Source organism: Rana temporaria, chromosome 10 (genome assembly GCF_905171775.1).
Source record: "Rana temporaria chromosome 10, aRanTem1.1, whole genome shotgun sequence".
Lineage (NCBI taxonomy): Eukaryota > Metazoa > Chordata > Amphibia > Anura > Ranidae > Rana > Rana temporaria.
The window spans coordinates 85,759,184-85,778,579 of NC_053498.1; the positions used below are offsets into that span (position 1 = coordinate 85,759,184).

At 44.2% G+C, this 19,396-nt stretch overlaps 1 protein-coding gene across 2 annotated transcripts in view; it reads left to right on the plus strand.

Annotated features, from left to right (window-relative positions):
• LOC120915277 (sulfotransferase 2B1-like) overlaps positions 1-19,075 on the plus strand; it is a 32,599-nt gene extending 13,524 nt beyond the window's left edge. For both annotated transcript variants that reach the window (XM_040325654.1, XM_040325656.1), the window contains exons 2-6: positions 3,021-3,232; positions 5,306-5,432; positions 10,485-10,579; positions 14,075-14,255; positions 18,871-19,075. In XM_040325654.1, the coding sequence (XP_040181588.1) occupies positions 3,021-3,232; positions 5,306-5,432; positions 10,485-10,579; positions 14,075-14,255; positions 18,871-18,995 (740 nt within the window). In that variant the 3' untranslated portion in view covers positions 18,996-19,075. The remainder of the gene's footprint in view (positions 1-3,020; positions 3,233-5,305; positions 5,433-10,484; positions 10,580-14,074; positions 14,256-18,870) is intronic.
• The last annotated feature ends 321 nt before the right edge of the window (positions 19,076-19,396 follow it).

Consider the following 19,396-nt stretch of genomic DNA (forward strand, 5'->3'; position numbering starts at 1 on the left):
AAGAGCAAAGAAGCTTTGCAAAGTTTGGTCACCTACTAGTAAGCCTGGGTAGTAGGTGACCAAACTTTGCAAAGCTTCTTTGCACTTTGAATTTCAATTAGCTGCTGCATATGCTTCATTCATTAATTTAATGAGCTGGGCATTAGTGGCAGTTACTGGGTAGTATATAAGGCAATTAGCTCTCAGTCTCAGTTGTGAGTGACACTGACAACATTTGTGATTATACACGTAGGTAGGTACCTGGTCCTGGCTGGCCCCCTCAGTCACGAGTCAGTGGAGTCACCTGCTGCTGCAGTGTGTGTGTGTGCTGCTGCCGCCTGCCTGCAGTGCTGCCTGGCTTTGGGGTTCCCCGCTCCCAGATGGTTAGGAAAGTCTCCTCTGACCTGGTGCCGGGCGGCTGTCCTCCGACCGGCTCCAGAAACTTCACGCGGCGCCAGGGCTGGCCCAAGACATTGTGCTGCCTGGGCCCAAGATTTAAATGCTGCCCCCCCCCCCCAAGAAAAAAGTACGCCCACCAAAAGGCCCCTACATACAATGTTATATCATGACAATTAAAATGAAAATTTAATGTATTACGGAGTTAGATTTACATGCAACAGTGGTGGTGGTTGGGGGGTTCCATCCAATGCAGCTGTGGTGATGGTGGGGGGGGGGGGGGTTCAGTCAGAGGCAGCAGTGGTGGTGGGGGGGGGGGGTTCAGTCAGAGGTAGCGGTGGGGGGGTTCAGTCAGAGGCAGCGGTGGTGGTGCGGGGGTTCAGTCAGAGACAGCGGTGGTGGTGCGGGGGTTCAGTCAGAGACAGCGGTGGTGGTGCGGGGGTTCAGTCAGAGGCAGCGGTGGTGGTGCGGGGGTTCAGTCAGAGGCAGCGGTGGTGGTGCAGGGGTTCAGTCAGAGGCAGCGGTGGTGGTGCGGGGGTTCAGTCAGAGGCAGTGGTGATGGTGGGGGGGGTTCAGACAGAGGCAGGGAGGATCAGAAGGGCACACACCAGGGAGGGGTCAGAAGGAAATACACTAGGGACGGTTAGGAGGGTATACACCGGGGAGGGGTCAGGAGGGTATACACCGGGGAGGGGTCAGGAGGGTATACAGCAGGGAGGGGTCAGGAGGGTATACAGCAGGGAGGGGTCAGGAGGGTATATACCAGGGAGGGGTCAGGAGGGTATATACCGGGGAGGGGTCAGGAGGGTATACAGCAGGGAGGGGTCAGGAGGGTATACAGCAGGGAGGGGTCAGGAGGGTATACAGCAGGGAGGGGTCAGGAGGGTATACACCGGGGAGGGGTCAGGAGGGTATACAGCAGGGAGGGGTCAGGAGGGTATACAGCAGGGAGGGGTCAGGAGGGTATACAGCAGGGAGGGGTCAGGAGGGTATACACCGGGGAGGGGTCAGGAGGGTATACAGCAGGGAGGGATCAGGAGGGTATACAGCAGGGAGGGGTCAGGAGGGTATACACCGGGGAGGGGTCAGGAGGGTATACACCGGGGAGGGGTCAGGAGGGTATACAGCAGGGAGGGGTCAGGAGGGTATACAGCAGGGAGGGGTCAGGAGGGTATATACCGGGGAGGGGTCAGGAGGGTATACAGCAGGGAGGGGTCAGGAGGGTATACAGCAGGGAGGGGTCAGGAGGGTATACAGCAGGGAGGGGTCAGGAGGGTATACAGCAGGGAGGGGTCAGGAGGGTATACACCGGGGAGGGGTCAGGAGGGTATACAGCAGGGAGGGGTCAGGAGGGTATACAGCAGGGAGGGGTCAGGAGGGTATACAGCAGGGAGGGGTCAGGAGGGTATACAGCAGGGAGGGGTCAGGAGGGTATACAGCGGGGAGGGGTCAGGAGGGTATACAGCAGGGAGGGGTCAGGAGGGTATACAGCAGGGAGGGATCAGGAGGGTATACACCGGGGAGGGGTCAGGAGGGTATACAGCAGGGAGGGGTCAGGAGGGTATACAGCAGGGAGGGGTCAGGAGGGTATACAGCAGGGAGGGGTCAGGAGGGTATACAGCAGGGAGGGATCAGGAGGGTATACAGCAGGGAGGGATCAGGAGGGTATACACCAGGGGGAGTGAAAACCTGGAGACAGTGAAATCATTAAGTCCAATTGTCTGCTAGTAGGCAGCACTTCCATGCTAATCTGCAGTAATACAGCAGATTTAGCATAGAGGTGCATGTGAAGCTACACGAGGAACTGCAAGATGATTTACCTCCACACACTGACTTGTCTCCCTCTGACACCAGACAGGCACGATCTTGTGGTCAGGTGAATCCCCATCCTGCCCACTCAAACAGCAGAGGCAAGGAGACTCCGCCTCAGGGATGTCACTGTATTCATGCAGGACAGTGCTGAAGGAGTGAGGTCAGGTGGGGCCCGGGGGGGGGGGGAGGTACGGGGGGCGAAAAGGATGAAGGCATGCAGAGGAGGGTAGGCGGAGCAAGCTGTTCTGGCCGAGTGGCCAGTCACACTTTTCATCAAGCATGGGGGGCGCCTGTCACACTTGGCTCCTCCATGCTGACATGAGCTGATTTTGATTGGATGGTTTAATGTGTGTCCCCCCCCTATAGCGCCGATGGCACTTCCCAGGTCTGAATGGCATTTAGCTGACAGACACTCGGTGAGGAAAAAAAAAAAAAAAAAACCTTGATCATTGCCTTGCCCTGCTCACCGGGCCCCACTCGGCTGCGGGCCCCATAGCGCCCGCGTGGGTCGCTATGGCGGTAGTTCCGCCACTGTTCACGCAGGGCTGTAGTCATAGGGAGGGGGTGAGCACATTCCGCTTTCCACCATGCAAAACGGCTCAGATGCTGGTGGAAAGCAAGAAGAGGAGAGACAGGAAATGGCATTTTCAAACCTGGATTACTGTATTTTGGAGGTCAAAAGGAAAAACGAGGTAAGTGATATTTAAATGCTCTAGCTTACAGCAATCAATTGATCTAATAAAAAACGAACCTTTAGTGTTCCTTTAATAGCCCAGTACACAATTATTCTATAATGTTCACAGCTATTTATTTTCTTTTGTATTTATTTGTAGGTACCAATTGGATGATGGAAATCCTGAGTCTTATCCACAGTAATGGTGACATTTCCTGGTGCCAGAAAGTCCCTAACTATGTAAGAATCCCCTGGCTTGACGTCTGCGGCCATGGAGTAAAGCTAGTGGATGAATACCAATCTCCTCGATTATTCTCTTCTCATTTGCCCATGCAGTTTTTTCCAAAGTCTTTATTTTCTTCAAAAGCTAAGGTATTTATACAAAATATAATCTGGATTTCAAAATAGTTTCAGTCAACACAAGGGGTGTCATGAATTAAAATGTAATTTATATGGGGTGTTTATGGCAACAAATTAGATATTATGTTTTTATGGGTAACACAAGCACTTTAAGGCCTCATTTACACTTGTGGTTGAACTGAGTTTTACCCCCCGCCCCCAAAATGATCTCCTTTAAGCTAAAAAGTCAGTGGATGGGGGTGTTTTCATACCAAAAATGTCTGTCGAATGGGACTTATTCAACTGAATGCTGTGTGAATGATGATGACCTCCATCTCTGTGTTTTACAATTGTTGAGGAAACGCAATAGGAAAGGTTGACGCGTTTCAGCCTATAAGGCCTTAGTCATAAGACCTTGTAGGCTGAAACGTGTCAACCTTTCCTATTGCGTTTGTCTACTGTGGCTTGTCAATAAATACGTCAATTGTTTAAGAGCAACGACCGGAGTGCGGATCATCTTTTCCTCATTATTCTATGCAGCCAGCGACTGTGGATCGAGCACCTGGGTGCTCTGCTTTCCATGTGATGTATGGGTAGTAGCAGTGACTTTTTTGTTTTATGTTTTACGATTGTTACCTTGAAATTTAAACCAGCTTCCCCTAATGTACAGAGAATTCGAGAACCATGATAAGATTTTACAATCCAAGAGCTTCCAGAGAAATAGTGATGGCTATTTACTTGAATCACATCTATTAGTAAGTAGAAAAAAAAATAGTTTGTATGGACCAGCTTGACCCAAATTAACTATTTAAGGTGAAAGAAAACCTGGAGTTAGGCTTTACATTAAAAGTGGTTCAAAGGTGCCATTTTTCTATCATTCTACAGTTAATGGCCTGGATTCACGTAACACTTACGCGGCGTATCTCGAGATACTCCGCGTAAGTGTCAATGTGCGCCGTCGCATCTATGCGCCGTGCCCATAGAACTAGATACGCCTGAAAATAGGCTTCCTCCGACTACGTATCTTTCCTACGCCGGCGTATCTTGGGTGCATATTTCCGCTGGCCGCCTCATTTCAAATATGCAAATGAGGGAGATATGGCGATTCACGAACATAGTTGCGCCCGGCGCATCATATACGCAGTTTGCATAAGGCTTATGTCCGGCGTAAAGTTAAGCCTCGTAAAGCAGGTGTAAGTCATGTTAAGGTATGGACCAGGGAACAGCCGTCGTATTTTACGTTGTTTACGTAGTAGTACGTGAATAGGGCTGGGCGTAGGTTACGTTCACGTCGTAGGCAGTGATTCGACGTATCTTAAGGAGTATTTCCGACGTGATTCTGAGCATGCGCATTGGGAAGCATCCACGGGACGGCGCATGCGCCGTTCGTTTGGCCCATCATTTGCATGGGGTCACGGTTCATTTAAATAGATCACGCCCACTTCCGCCTACTTTGAATTAGGCTGGCGCAACGTTGGGAGCAAGTGCTTTGTGAATACTGTGCTCGCCGCTCGGCGCTACGTCGGCGTCGAGGTACGTGTATCCAGGCCAAAGTGTTTCTAAAGCCTAAACATTTGTTACCTTAATGCACTCCATTCATTAAGGTACCAAATGTTTAGACATCAGTTTTGGCCCCTCAGCCCCCCTTTTACTTACCTGAGACCTCATTCTATCCAGCGCTGTGCACGTCTGCAGCTTTCTCTCACCTCACTTCCATGTCTCACTGGCTTTGCCGGAGCATCGGGAGCCATTTTCTCCTGTTGCTGTCAATCAAGGCCAGTGACGGGGGATGGGGCTGAGTCCCACTGTCCATGTCTAAAATGCAACAGGCCACGGGAGCGTGCCTTCCCATGGGGGCACTGGACAGAGAGGAGGGGCCAGGAGCACCAGCGAGGGAACCCGAGAACAGGAGGATCAGGGTCGCTCTGTGCAATTCCATTGCACAAAGCAGATAAGTATGGAGAATTTTATTTTATTTTTCCTTTGCAAGTTTTAATTTTAAAGATGCATGGATCAGCTAGACAATCTTCATCCCTGGTTCATTGCTCACATAAGATTATATTTAATGGTAGCTTTTCCATAATTTCTGTTTTTGTTGTATTTTAGGTTATATATACAGCGAGAAATCCAAAAGATGTTCTGGTATCTCTGTATCATTATGCCCACATGTCTTTTGTCATTAAGAAACCTAATAGCTTTGATGAATTCATGGAGGACTTCTTGGAAGGCAGAGGTACATGCAAGTGTGACACTCAAAAAAGAAAAATTATTACTAAGCTATTGTATGTTAACTTTGTGGACAAAATAAAATTGCGAAGTACCATTTACTCGCTTTTGCAACACAGAGCCCGTGTCTGAACTAGGATACTTATATTGCCTCATGCCAGTTGGTCCTGTTAATGTGATGAAGTCTGGGGCAGACTGGGACACTGGGGCCCATTGGAGAAAATTAGGCCTTGGCCAGCCCGTGAAATTTTTCAACATGACCCAACCACAGTGTTCATCGAACAACATGGCATTCATTTTCAGTCAGAAGCTCTACTCTCCTTGTTATATCCTTTTGCAGGCTTCCCTTAGTGCCTGTATGGCTGAAAAAAAGGCCTGTTTAGAAAACACTATCTGATGCAATTAAGAGACCCCCAAATAAATGATCTAAATCCCAGACAGTCCCAAGATCCCAGACAGACAAATCCCAGACAAGTCCCAAGACAGTCATTTAGTTAGATAAGAATTATTTATTAAATAAAATTTAGATACAATGACCTCCTTCTACAAATTCAAGCGCCTATGGATTTGGAGAAACCACATGCAATATATTATATATACAGTGTTGGGGGCTTCAAATAGGTAGCTCCTCTACCTGCCTCAGACCAGCTTATATAATAACACAATTGTCACACCTAAAGAACCCGGATCAGTACTGAAAGATTTACTTTGAACACAGAAAGACACAGACAGCGTTGTGCTCAAAAGGAAATCTGGTTAATAAATTGCGGAAGCAGAACTTTTATAGTCTTATCATCATCCAATAATAGAAGGGAAAAGGGGGTGTGGTTAATACATGGGTGTACAATTTTTATATCATTATACCTAGATTGACCAAGCCAGGTAAAGTTAAGCAAAGGGCCACATCTGGCCCCGGGCCGCAGTTTGGAGACCACTGCTTTAAGCTAATGCATTGTTGGTTCACTTACCTTTTCTTTCAATTTCCCTTCTAAATGTTTTTTTTCTTTGTCTGAATTTCTCACTTCCTGTTTCTCCTCACTAAGCTTGCCCCCATGTTCTGGCTGGATGTTAGTCAGTCAGAACAGCTTACTGAGGAGGAACAGGAAGTGAGAAATTCAGACAAAGAAAAATAAAAAAATTTAGAAGGGAAATCGAAGCAAAAGGTAAGTGAACCAACAATGCACTAGCTTAACCACTTGTCCACCGGGGCTATTTTGGCACGTCTCTTCTTCATGTAGAAATCAAATTTTTTTTTGCTAGAAAATTAATCAGAACCCCCAAACATTATATATATATTTTTTTAGCAGACACCCTAGGGAATAAAATGGCGGTCATTGCAACTTTTTTCTTGCACGGTATTTGCGCAATAATTTTTCAAATGCCTTTTTTGGGGGAAAAAAAACTGTTTCATGAATTAAAAAATAACAAAACAGTAAAGTTAGCCCAATTTTTTTGTATAATGTGAAAGACGATGTTACGCCTAGTAAATAGATATCTAACATGTCACGCTTTAAAATTGCGCACACTCATGGAATGGCGCCAAACTTCGGTACTTAAAAATCTCTATAGGCGACGCTTACATTTTTTTTACAGGCTAATATTTTCGAGTTACAGAGGAGGTCTAGTGCTAGAATTGTTGCACACGCGACGATACCTCACATGTGGGGTTTGAACGGCGTTTACATATGTGGTGTGTAAATGCGTGTTTCGCTTTTGAGCGCAAGCTACCGGGGACAGGGGCGTTTAAAAAAAAATATATATATTTTTTTATATATATATATATATATATATATATATATATATATATATATATATATATATATATATATATATATATATATATATTTTTTTTAATTTTACTTCATTTTTACTTAATTTTTTATTTTTACACTTTAAAAAAAAAATGTGATCACTTTTATTCCTATTACAAGGAATGTAAACATCCCTTGTAATAGGAATCACTGTGACAGGTCCTCTTTATGGAGAGATGCGGGGTCAATAAGACCCCACATCTCTCCTCCAGGCTTACAAGCATGAGATTGTAAAAAAAAATTCACCAATCTCATGCCGACAGCCGCGATTGCGGCTTTGTTTACTTCCAGGTACCTGGGCTTGACGTCACAATGTCGCGCCCGGGCCTTCGACGGTCATAGAGATGACTGGTGACCATCTGGTCACCAGTCATCTCTATTGTTGTGAGCCGGCTCCGGCCGATACGCTCTCAGGGCCCCCAAATGGCACGGGAGAGTCGGGAGAAGCACCGGATGGCTGCCTATAAGAACGCCGCTTTTTTCGTTCTTATTGTGCACAGAATCGCCGGTAGAAGACGGTAATATCTGAATGATGCCTGTAGCTGCAGGCATCATTCAGATATCACCGCACAAAGTCAAGGATGGCATATGACGTCCTCGGTTGTCAAGTGGTTAAAGGAACCTATTTAGAAAATAAAAAACAAACCTTTACAACCCCTTAAGACTAGCCAGTGAACTTTAGTAGAAACAAGGCACAGCCTTGTAAGCAAGTAGGAGTAAAGCCAGAATATGTAGATTAATGTTTGAATAAAATTAATTATAAGCTCTAACGATCTATTAAATTAGCAAAGTTCATGTGGCAGTTGCTTTTGCAGGGTGCCAAAAGAGAGCCTGGAGCCCATTTTCTCAAGTACATTTTTTGAAACCCTATCTGCCGTTAGAGCAATGAATCAGTATAGATTCAATGAAGGGGACATTGCTCTAAAAAAATTCCCTGGACAATAAAGACATGCTGGTAGGTAAATTGGATCTCGTCCAAATTGGCCCAGTATATATGTATATATGTGTGTATGACTGTGTGTCCCTAGCGTGTCATGATCCTACGGGGTAAAAATTACTGCACCAGCCAAGCAGATACTGGCTGGAAAAAGCGCCCAGAGGCGATTCAGTTCGCATGCGTTGTGCTATACAAGTCATTCATTCATTCATTCATTCATTCATTCATAAAAAACAGATTTGTCCCCAAACACCATAAAAATGGTTATAAATAGTTGTCGGTTACCAGCGACTAACATCAAATGTACAGCAACTAATTAGTAACATTGGGCCAGATTCACAGTGGAGATACGACGGCGTATATGCCGATACGACGTCGTATCTCTGTTTCTATCTATGCGACTGATTCATAGAGTGAGTGAGTGAGTGAGTAACTTGTATAGCGCAGCAATGCGAACTTAATCGCCTCAAGGCGCTTGGCATCCAGAGTTGTACAGATCTTTCAGAAGAGGTGGGTCTTTAGCTTTTTCCTGAATGCCCAATGGTTTTCTTCCAAGCGGATGGTCGTGGGTAGAGCATTCCAGAGCCGTGGTCCTTGGACCGAGAATCTTCGTTCTCCTTTCGATTTGTAGCGGGATTTAGGAATTTGGAGAAGGTTTTGGTTGGTTGACCGGAGCATGCGCTTGGTGACGTACGGTTTTATTTTCTCGCTTAAGTATTGAGGAGCTTTTCCCTGTGTACATTTGTGGGTGAGGCAGAGCGTCTTGAATGTCACCCGGTCCTGTACGGACAGCCAGTGGAGGGACCTCAAGACTGGGGAGACTGATTCCCACGGCTTTTTACCTGTTACCAGTCTGGCTGCCGTGTTCTGGACGACTTGTAGACGTGCCATCTGGTATTTTGGTAGTCCTAAGTAGAGGGAGTTTGCGTAGTCGAGTCGTGAATTGATGATTGTTCCAACCACTACTGCCGTGTCTTCTTTCGGGATAAAGGGGATGAGTCTACGTAGCATGCGGAGCAGATGATGAGAGCTGCTGACGACTGATCCTATTTGTGCATCCATCGTCATGTCTGAGTCGAAGATGACTCTGAGACTTTTGATTTTTTTGCTTGGTGCGATGGTTTGTCCGAGGATGGTGGGTGGTGTCCATGTGGTCCTAGAAATGGATTTCTTATTTGCGTGAAGGATGAGTAGTTCTGTTTTGGATCCGTTAAGTTTGAGGGAGCTTTCGGTCATCCAATTGTCGATCAGTGTGAGGCACTTTCCAAGTTCATGAAATTGGTCTTTTTTGTTGGTGATTCAAAGGTAAAGCTGCGTGTCATCCGCATAGGAGTGGTAGCGCAGGTCCTGTTTGCTGATGATTTTGAGGAGCGGGCGGATGTAGATGTTGAAGAGTAGAGGTGAGAGGGGTGATCCTTGTGGGACTACGCATGTGATGGTCCGTGTTTCTGATGTGAAATCTCCACGTTTTCTCCAAGAATCAGTTACGCATAGATAGCCAGAAGATCCGACAGGTGTAATTGTTTTACACTGTCGGATCTTAGGATGCAGTACCGTAGCCGCCGCTGGGGGGAGTTTGCGTCGTAAACCAGCGTTGGGTATGCAAATTAGGAGTTACGGCGATTCACGGCGGATTTTCGCGTTCCCTACGTCGCTGCTAGTCTAGTTTCCCGTCGCAAAGTTAGTCGTCGTTTTAGGTGCCCTAACTTTAGTCAGCAAGCGTATTGCTGTCTAAAGTATGGGCGTCGTTCCCGCGTCGAAATTTTAAAATTAACGTCGTTTGCGTAAGCCGTCCGGGAATACGGAATTACGCTACGCGCGTCGCCGTTCGGAAAAAAAACCCGTCACAGCGCGCAATGCACAACGGGAGTTCGGAAACGGAGCATGCGCGGTAGGTCCGGCGCGGGAGCGCGCCTAATTTAAATGGCACACGCCCATTTAAATTGGCCTGCCTTGTGCCGGAGGCCGCCGGCGTAGGTTTTCATCGCAAGTGCTTGGTGAATCAGGCACTTGCGATGAAAAATTGCAAGACATTTTGGAGAATTGGAGAAAATGCAAGAAAGGAGACTCTTTTGAAGAGACCAGCTATACCAATGGCCCTTTTTTGTTAAATGTTCAATGTATGACTTATTCATGTGCTTTCTTTTAGGAATTATGGAAATACATTTTCTTACACAAGTACATTACATTTTTGGAATATTGCCTTCCTGTATAAATTGGTTATGCTAAGATCATTATTAAGAAAAACATCCAAAGCTTGGTTAAGCTTTTCACTAATTTCTAAATCTTTTCTTCTAATGATATCTTGCAGTACCCTTTGGATCCTGGTTTGATCACATCAAAGGTTGGATTCAGATGAAAGATAATAGTAACTTCTTTTTTATCACTTACGAAGATCTAAAAAGGGTAACTAATTAAGTGTTGTGTGTATCCACTTTAATGTCCATTTTCTGTAAATACTAATAATGCACAGAAAAGATTACAGTACTGTCAACTCAAGGCTTGAAGGTCATTTAAAAGATCTTATGCGGCATACACACGATCATTTTTCAGCATGAAAAAAAACGTTGTTTTCAGCATGTCGAAAAAACGACGTTTTCCCAACTTCATCATTAAAACGATGTTGCCTACACACCATCGTTTTAAAAAAATGATCTAGCAAAGCGCGGTGACGTACAACATGTACAACGGCACTATAAAGGGGAAGTCCCATTCGCCTTTGGGCTGCTTTAGCGGATTCCGTGTTAGTAAAAGACGATTTGTGCTTTTTGTCTTTTACAGCGTGATAAATGTGCTTACTCCATTATAAACGGTAGTTTTACCAGAACGAGCGCTCCTGTCTCATAACTTGCTTCTGAGCATGCGTGGGTTTTTTTTAGGTCGTTTTAGCCCACACACGATAATTTTTTACAACCCGAAAAACGACATCGTTTAAAACGACGTTAAAAAAATGCAGCATGTTCGAATTTTTTTTTTTGTCGTTTTTTAGAACCTGAAAAATGATGTAAAGCCCACACATGATGATTTTAAATGATGTTTTTGAAAAACGTTTTTTTCATGCCGGAAAATTATCGTGTGTACGCGGCATTACTGCAAAAAAAAACTATTAGGTTGACCAATGAGTCAGAGATGGCCACTGTACAGTTTAACATAAATCACAAAACGGGGGTCACAAAACAGAGTAAAAACAGGTAAACAATAGCTTTTGGGCAGTAGGGCTTGGGGAGCAAAGAGAAAACATAGTCCAACAGATTATGATGAGGTGAGCTCCACCTACTATATCAAAATGGGGAAAAATTCCCAAATTTTGAGTAGTGATGGAGAGAAGTAAATACCTTCTGCTATAAGAAGGCGCTGCTGTGCTTCACACTGGTTTAGTTACTGTTTTTCTTCTTTTTTTTTTTGGGCCAGTTCACTAAAACCTGTTAATTGATATAAGGAAAGACGGGATGGACAGCCGCACTCCAAAAGAACCATAAGGTTGTCTTTATTGTAAAAAATGGATAAAAAATGCACTACAAAACAAGCAGAACACAGGGAAAACAGCCTACGCGTTTCACACTCCAATTAGTGCTTAGTCATGGCTGAATGTTATGCCCCGTAGACACGAGATGGCTTTTGCCCGGCCAAACTCACATTGGAATTCCATCAGAGTAAAGAGAACATGTTCTCTATGTAAACTCAGACGGAATTCCTCAGAATATCCGATGGAAAAACTCAGATGGGCATACAGTACATACGGTCGGAATTTCCGATGGAAAAAGTCCGTCAGACTTTTTCCCATCGGAAATTCCGATCGTGTGTACGGGGCATTAGGTTATACATTTTCTGATTGCTCCCCAAGCCCTGTGCTACAGATGCTATTGTTTACATATACTGATGTTGGCTGACACGCTAGATACAGTTTGAAATAAATAGTGCTATAATATTAGGCTGTATCTGTACTTGAAACCAGTGGTTCTGGATGTACAGTTAGCCAGAGAGGAATAAGGGAACGATTTGCATGGCTCCACCCATTAGCCTGAAATGAGAAATGAAGCCATTATTTTGTGTATTTGTAAGAGACTGAGACACCATAAATACCTTTTGTTCTAAAAATACTTGGCTGTGCATTCCCAAAAAATACATATAAAACCAAGAATATCCACAAAAAAAAAAAAATGAAGATACTAAGGCCCAGATTCACAAAGGAGATACGACGGAGTATCTCAGATACGACGGAGTATCTCAGATACTCCGTCGTATCTCTCAGAGTATCTATGCGACTGATTCATAGAACCAGTTCCGCATAGATATCCCTAAGATCCGACAGGTGTAATTGTTTTACACTGTCGGATCTTAGGATGCAGTACCGCAGCCACCGCTGGGGGGAGTTTGCGTCGTAAACCAGCGTCGGGTATGCAAATTAGAAGTTACGGCAATCCATGACGGTTTTTCGCGTTCGCTACGTCGCCGCTAGTCTAGTTTCCCGTCGCAAAGTTAGTCGTCGTTTTGGGTGCCTTAACTTTACACAGCACACGTATGTGCTGTATAAAGTATGGCCGCCGTTCCCGCGTCAAAATGTAAAAATTCGCGTTGTTTGCGTAAGCCGTCCGGGAATACGGAATTACGCTACGTGCGTCGCCGTTCGAAAAAATTACGGCACTTCGCGCAAAGCACGGTGGGTAATTCAAAAGGGAGCATGTGCAGTAGGTCCGGCGCGGGAGCGCGCCTAATTTAAATGGCACACACCCCTTTGAATTACGCGGGCTTACGCTGGAGGCCGCCGGCGTAGGTTTTCATTGCAAGTGCTCTGTGAATCAGGCACTTGCGATGAAAACTTGCGGCGGTGTAACGTATCTGTAACGCTTCTGCCGTTTCCCTATGCAGATCGAGCGTGCCTCTATCTAATTCATGCAGCCGCGCTCCGTCCACGTCACTTCCGGTGCGCGGACGTTTGCGCTCCACGCTGGAACGCGGAAGTGCGACCCAGCGTGGAGCTGCGCTTTTCCCCGCGAATTCGGGGCTATTTAAACTCCCAGAGATGTCGGCAGGGTGTTCCGATATTCTAGTTGGACACCTGCCGCCATCTGGGATCGCAGAACCTCTCGCTACAAACCCTCAGTCCATTACAGCCTGTGACTCCTGGAGGCCATCTCTCAGCAACGCTACAGAAACCAGGACTCACCTCCCTGAATACACTGGCAGACCTGATAACAACTCAAGACCTCTGCATCCGATTCATAGCCTGCATCTACAGCTCCCAACAGCCTGGTGACTCCTGGATAAGGATCTGAGCGTACTCCCCTCATTCAACCACCTCTTAAACTACAGAACTGCAAGTATCTTGTCAGCAGTGTACAATCTGTCATAGTCTACTATGTGCTCACTGTTTCAAGGGACTGTCTTTATATGACTCACCACTACACATGCAAACTATATTCAACTGTGCAATGAACTGTGTCTTATGCTAACAACTTGATATACTGAAGTATTCATACAATACTAACTAACTAACCATAGAACCACGTTATTCAATAGTACTGCTATAGCATATCCTTACAGAGACTATTCCCTCCTCAAGAGACTGTTTATGTAGGATATATGATAGGATAACCTTATGAAGTAATAAGTTGTCCCCTATTTATGTTTTGGTCTTACATGGAGGATATGATGACCTAACCCCATATTCTCAGTTCAGTTTTGAGAGTTAATTGGTGGTTCAGACCTGATAAGCCTCCGCAGCTGAGATCCAGACCTATTAATAAATTTAGATAAAACAGGGTCTTTACAGTATCTACGATTCCATCTACGATACGTTACGCCGCGGCACTTCTACCTGAATCTGGCCCTAAGATACAATTTTTAAGGCTCCATTCTACTTCAGTACTATATAACAATAATATAATTGTATTATTTCAGGATCACAGAGGAGCTGTAAAGAAGATATGTACATTCCTTGGACATGAGTTGGAAGAACAAACCATTGACTTGGTGGTGGAACAGTCTAGCTTTAATGTGATGAAAAGCAACAGCATGTCCAATAATAGCTTACTTCCAGATTACATCATGGATCCAGAAAACAACAATTTTATGAGGAAAGGTACAATGTTGTGTTTAATCTTCATTATTTATGGATTCATTATAAAAGATAAAAAAAAAAATAGTTTGGCATCTTTTCTTGCTGCCAATCATATTACAACTTGCCTTTGTGATAATGCAAGGTGCAAGTGAATCTGTGGCCAGGCTACAGACATTCAATTATTTGCATGTAGCGCAGACCTGGGAGTAGTCTGGCTGTTTGATCCCAGGTTCTATTCTCTGATAGGCGCACAGCAGTCAGGCACATGGTATTTTACAGGTACTCAAGTCAGAGAACAGTTTGCACATTTTTTTGTGGTTTTTATTTTGAACTGGGATAGGGTGAGGGTGAGCCTAGGGATACTCCAATAAACTTCAACAACTTGCAGTAGAGGACACTAAATCTGAAATATTCCTTCAGGGTGAAGGCACCCGCTTTCAAGTGAAGGTAAACTGGTACTAAAGAGGAACTCCTTAGCGGGAGTATCGTTCTGGATGTACGAAGAATAAGCTCTCTCAAACGAGGTCAAAAATAAGTCTCTAAGTCCAAAAGGCTGGTACTCACTGTTTTCTGAATACTGTGTAGCTGCATGCACTACCAGTCAGTTTCTGTACTTGATTTGCCTGTGTCCTGGATCCTTAGGTGAGCTCTCTGCAATCTGCAGGAGGCTAGGCCAGAGGTCTCCCAGCTGAATCAAGAGACGGGACCCTAAAAAGGATTCTTTCAGCTGCAGATAAACTCCCAGGAATGCCAGAGCCCTCAGGCTGGGTCTTACTTCCCCAAGAACAAGAGAGCTGTTCTGGATCCCAACCCATTTATACCCCTCTCAGCAACCTGCTGATCACACATTCCCTTGACAAGGGATTGGCTGGAGAAGTTTTAATATGCTGGTCGGGCTCTAGGTTCTTCTATCCACTGTATCCCATAATTCCATCGGATGCACAGGAATGTATCCAGGCCTGCAGCAGTAGGACCCAGAACAGACATTATCAAAATTATAATTTCTCTCCCTGGCTACAGTAGCATAATGGGCCACTACATGCATATTCTTAACAAACAAGAAATGAGATTTAAAGAAAATCTTGTTCCTTAAAAGTTGAACAAAGTGTATACAATGTGGCACGTCTATTGTCCAGATCAGCATAAACAGTAACAGCACCACTTGAAGTGGAACAGCAAGCAGTACTAAACTGCAGGAACTATACTGCCAGTGTGAAATAATGCCAGCTTTTCCAGGCCTAGACTGAATGGGTAGACACGGTTGGTGTTTAGATAACAAGGATGGTTCTGCTGGCTATTGTTGGGGCCCTTTAAGAACTGTTCGTACACTTAATGCTAGTCTTTTAAACCTGCATATAGTGAAGTGGAGAGAGATGCTGTGGAGATGTGGCCCAAATGTGGTGACAGTTCAGTATAACTGCAGCTTTGTTGTTAAGGGTGCAGTACAGGTTTGGTGAATGTGCAGTACAAAAGTCCTGCAGTAAATGTCCTGATCTCAGTGGCTGCTTCTACTAGCAGTGTAAAGGTGGGCCAGTAGTGATTCTGTCATTTAGCAATCTAAAGTAGAGAGCAGGATGAATGCTCTGGTCTCTTAGCGGCACTGTGCAAAGGTAGCAGCTGACAGGGCTGTTGTATCTCTGGTGTCCCCACTCTTGACCTTGGGCTTAAGTCTGGCTGGCTTAGCTTTCTGCTGACAGAAGAATACCCCACAGCTTTGTCTACATGAACCCCACCCCCTCCTCACACAGCACACAGGAACAGAGCTGAGGCTGTGAATATGCTTGAGGTCCCTCCCCTGTCACCATTTTTCTCTTGGTGTCAGGAAAATTTACAGAAATTATTCATGTTCATAGCAGAGGAACAAAGCAGCAGACCAAAGCGATACTTAGTGCTTTTAATTGAGACAAGTACACACTATAGAGGGATTTACAACCACTTTAATAACCATGCGAGAACCAGGACTGGCGAAGAACCTGGCCAGGTGAAACCAGCGCTGGATCCCTGGCCAGATAAGTGCCCTTTATTTTAAAAGTCAGTAGCCAAGTCAGTAGCTACAGTATTTTTACAGTATTTTATTGAGTGTGTACCGAAGATCCTTTTTGAGGAATCAGTCTGGAAATTACATGGTGAAACAAAGAGCATTTTTTTTTTGCAATTGATTTTTTTTTTTAATTTAAAGTGGAAGTTACAACATGTCCACACTGACCTCTGGAGCTGTAGGCAGTGTGATGCAAATCCTCCTCAAAGTTAAGTCATTGCATGATTTCACCATACAGGAACTTGAAGGGTATAAGTACTCAGCTGGCTTGACCTTCCTATGTCAAGTACACCATGGCAACCACATTAAAACCTTTCAGACCCTGCAAGAGGAATTTTATTTGCCACAGCATGCTTTCTTCCACTCCTTCCAGTTGAGACATGCACATCCCCTGAAAGGGCCCGCTGATCTGTTACAGGTTCCTCTCTCCACTAGTGCAGCAGCAACCAGGCACACCACAACATTCACTCTTCTGGCTCAATGAACACTCTAGGGATTGCCTTTTTTATATCTATTGCTGAACAAACTTGGATGGGGCACTAGGAGCTGTGGGATACCCCAGAAACACTGAGTTTAATAGAGGGCACTCTTCACTCTGCAGCAACTTCTTAGAAAAAAGGGAAGAAACTGCGCTAAGATACCATTAACCAAAAAAAAGTGAAAAAAAAGGAAAAGAAACCTCTGGCCCAATTATGGCATATTCACTCTGAGAGCTGCGATAAACAAGTAAACAATAAGGAAAGAATGTGAGAAAATAATAATAATAAATAATAAATCGCGCTGACTCTAAACATAGGAACCTATTAAAGCACCAAACAGTGATTTTTAAACCAGTAATATATAAAGCTATATATAGCTGTATCAAAAAATTATTATATATGATGTGTGATGGGGGTTAGTAGCCACCAGAGAGCGCTAGATGGCCATATCGACACCCATCAGTTTAATAGACAGTATAAAAGTGATGCCAACAGTGTGTACATATCAATTAAGACATATATAAACAAAAGGCTGATAATCAAATATACAAAATAAATATAAATTAATTTAAAATTTTTAAACTATAACGAAAAAGTCCATAAATTATCGACAAAGATTTCATCAGAACACCCGTGAATTGTGCCAATTGTCATATAGTAGATAACGTGACCAAAAGAAGCAGCGATACAATCCTCCACCAGTCAAATGATTGGATTCTTACCAGAACCCAATCCTTTGGGGGGTGCTACACACAATACACCGGTTTCCTACTCCCAGTCACATGATCACAAGCACAGATGGGTGGCAGTAGTAGAAGTTTCATTGCAAAAATCTATAATACCCTCTCTTTAAGTCAGATCAACTCTACAGCAAACATTAAAGCAAAATGACAGGAAGATGTAGATCACAGCTGAGGAATAGTCGGAATCCATATACCTCACCCAACCTAAAAACTCACTTGACTGTTTATTGTCTATGCGGTGTACCATAGCTGGCATTTAATTAGGGGCACACTTCTTCTCCTGACAGTACTAGATGCGACAGAGCTGTGGGAAATCTCATCAACATAATGTGGAGATGCCCAATATTTCAATCAATTATTTACATTTTAACACTGAATTTACTGATAGACCCAAAAATAAGGATTTCTTGTCTACCCGACAATGTAGAGCTGGATCTGCTTTAGGAGCCAACTACCAGATTGCTGTTCGTAGTCCATAAATGAATACTTAAAAAATGGATTTCTCCCATGCTACCAATCCATGACCAATGGAAGTTTGGGGGGCCTGATTATGTTTTCCTATGCACACACCTTACAGACTCAGACTAAGGCTCCTTTCACACTAGGTGGACTCCGTCGCTACGGAGTCCACCAGCTCAGGGGGAGATCTGCTCACTGAACGGGGAGGGGCTTGTGCAGTGCCGCTGTCTCCTATGGAGCAATCTCATGAAAATGGACAGCATGTCCGTTTTCATCAGATCTTACCCGATCCGATCCGCCATGGACGGATGGAGACGTATCGCCATACGTCTGATTTTGGCGGATTGGATTGGGTCGGCTGTCAGCGGACATGTCTCCGCTGACATCCGATGCTCCATAGGACTGTATGGAGTGGCCGTTCAGGTCCGCCATCAAAACTGACAGGCGGACCTCAACGGTCCGATCACGTGAAAGGGGCCATAGTGACAAGGGTACTGTATTTCTGGCAAGATCAACAGGTATGTACTCCCTGAAAATGTTCTTAACCAGAAAACATAGGTAAGCTGCTGTATATTTTTTTAGCATTTATTTTGTTTTTAAGCTTATATATACTTTAACCAATGAATTTCTTAGGGCAGTGGGGGTTTTACACACTTGAAGGAATGTGTGTAAACTTTTTGTGCCCCCCCCCCTGCATTTGTGTGCCCTAAAATTAACTTTAATCAATTTTTTTTTACTGAAACTGTGCACTTGATAACATATAAAACTACCAACATTTTATTTACTAGGGTCTATGCTTTCAGAAAGCAGGCCTAAAATTACTTTTTAAGCAGCTCTGTTGAATTGGGTCAGACCACCACAGTAGAAAGAATTGTACAAAGGTAATATCTAAATGCCTATTTTTTTTTTTTTTCTAGGAATTAATGATGATTGGAAAAACCATTTCACGCAAAAACAGAATGAGTACATGAATACAGTTTACCAGGACAAAATGAAAGATCTTAATGTTAAGTTTACTTGGGATGAGACTGACAGTTTATGACATAAAAATAAAAAAGACACCAACAAATGTATGATAGAACAAATGAGATGAAAACACGTAATAAACAAGTGAAACAGGAAGGATATTGCCTATGCTCTTATTTTTCAACGCTGCTAATACCTGCAACATTTCTGTGGAATTCATTGTACTTTATACATTTACAGTTGTGTTGATTCCCTGGCATTATAAAAGGTAGCCACTTAGTTTCTTTCTATCAAAATAAAAGCATGCGTACAACAATTGATTAACATTTTTTTTAAAAGAACATTTTTTGGACAGCAAGGAGCTCTTTCTTCCATAGTCGCACTAGGTACCTGTAAATGAAGTGCCCAAAATGTCCCAAAAAAGGTACACTAGTTAGGAGGCCTACAGGATTCTGAGCATGACAGATGAGAGTGAAG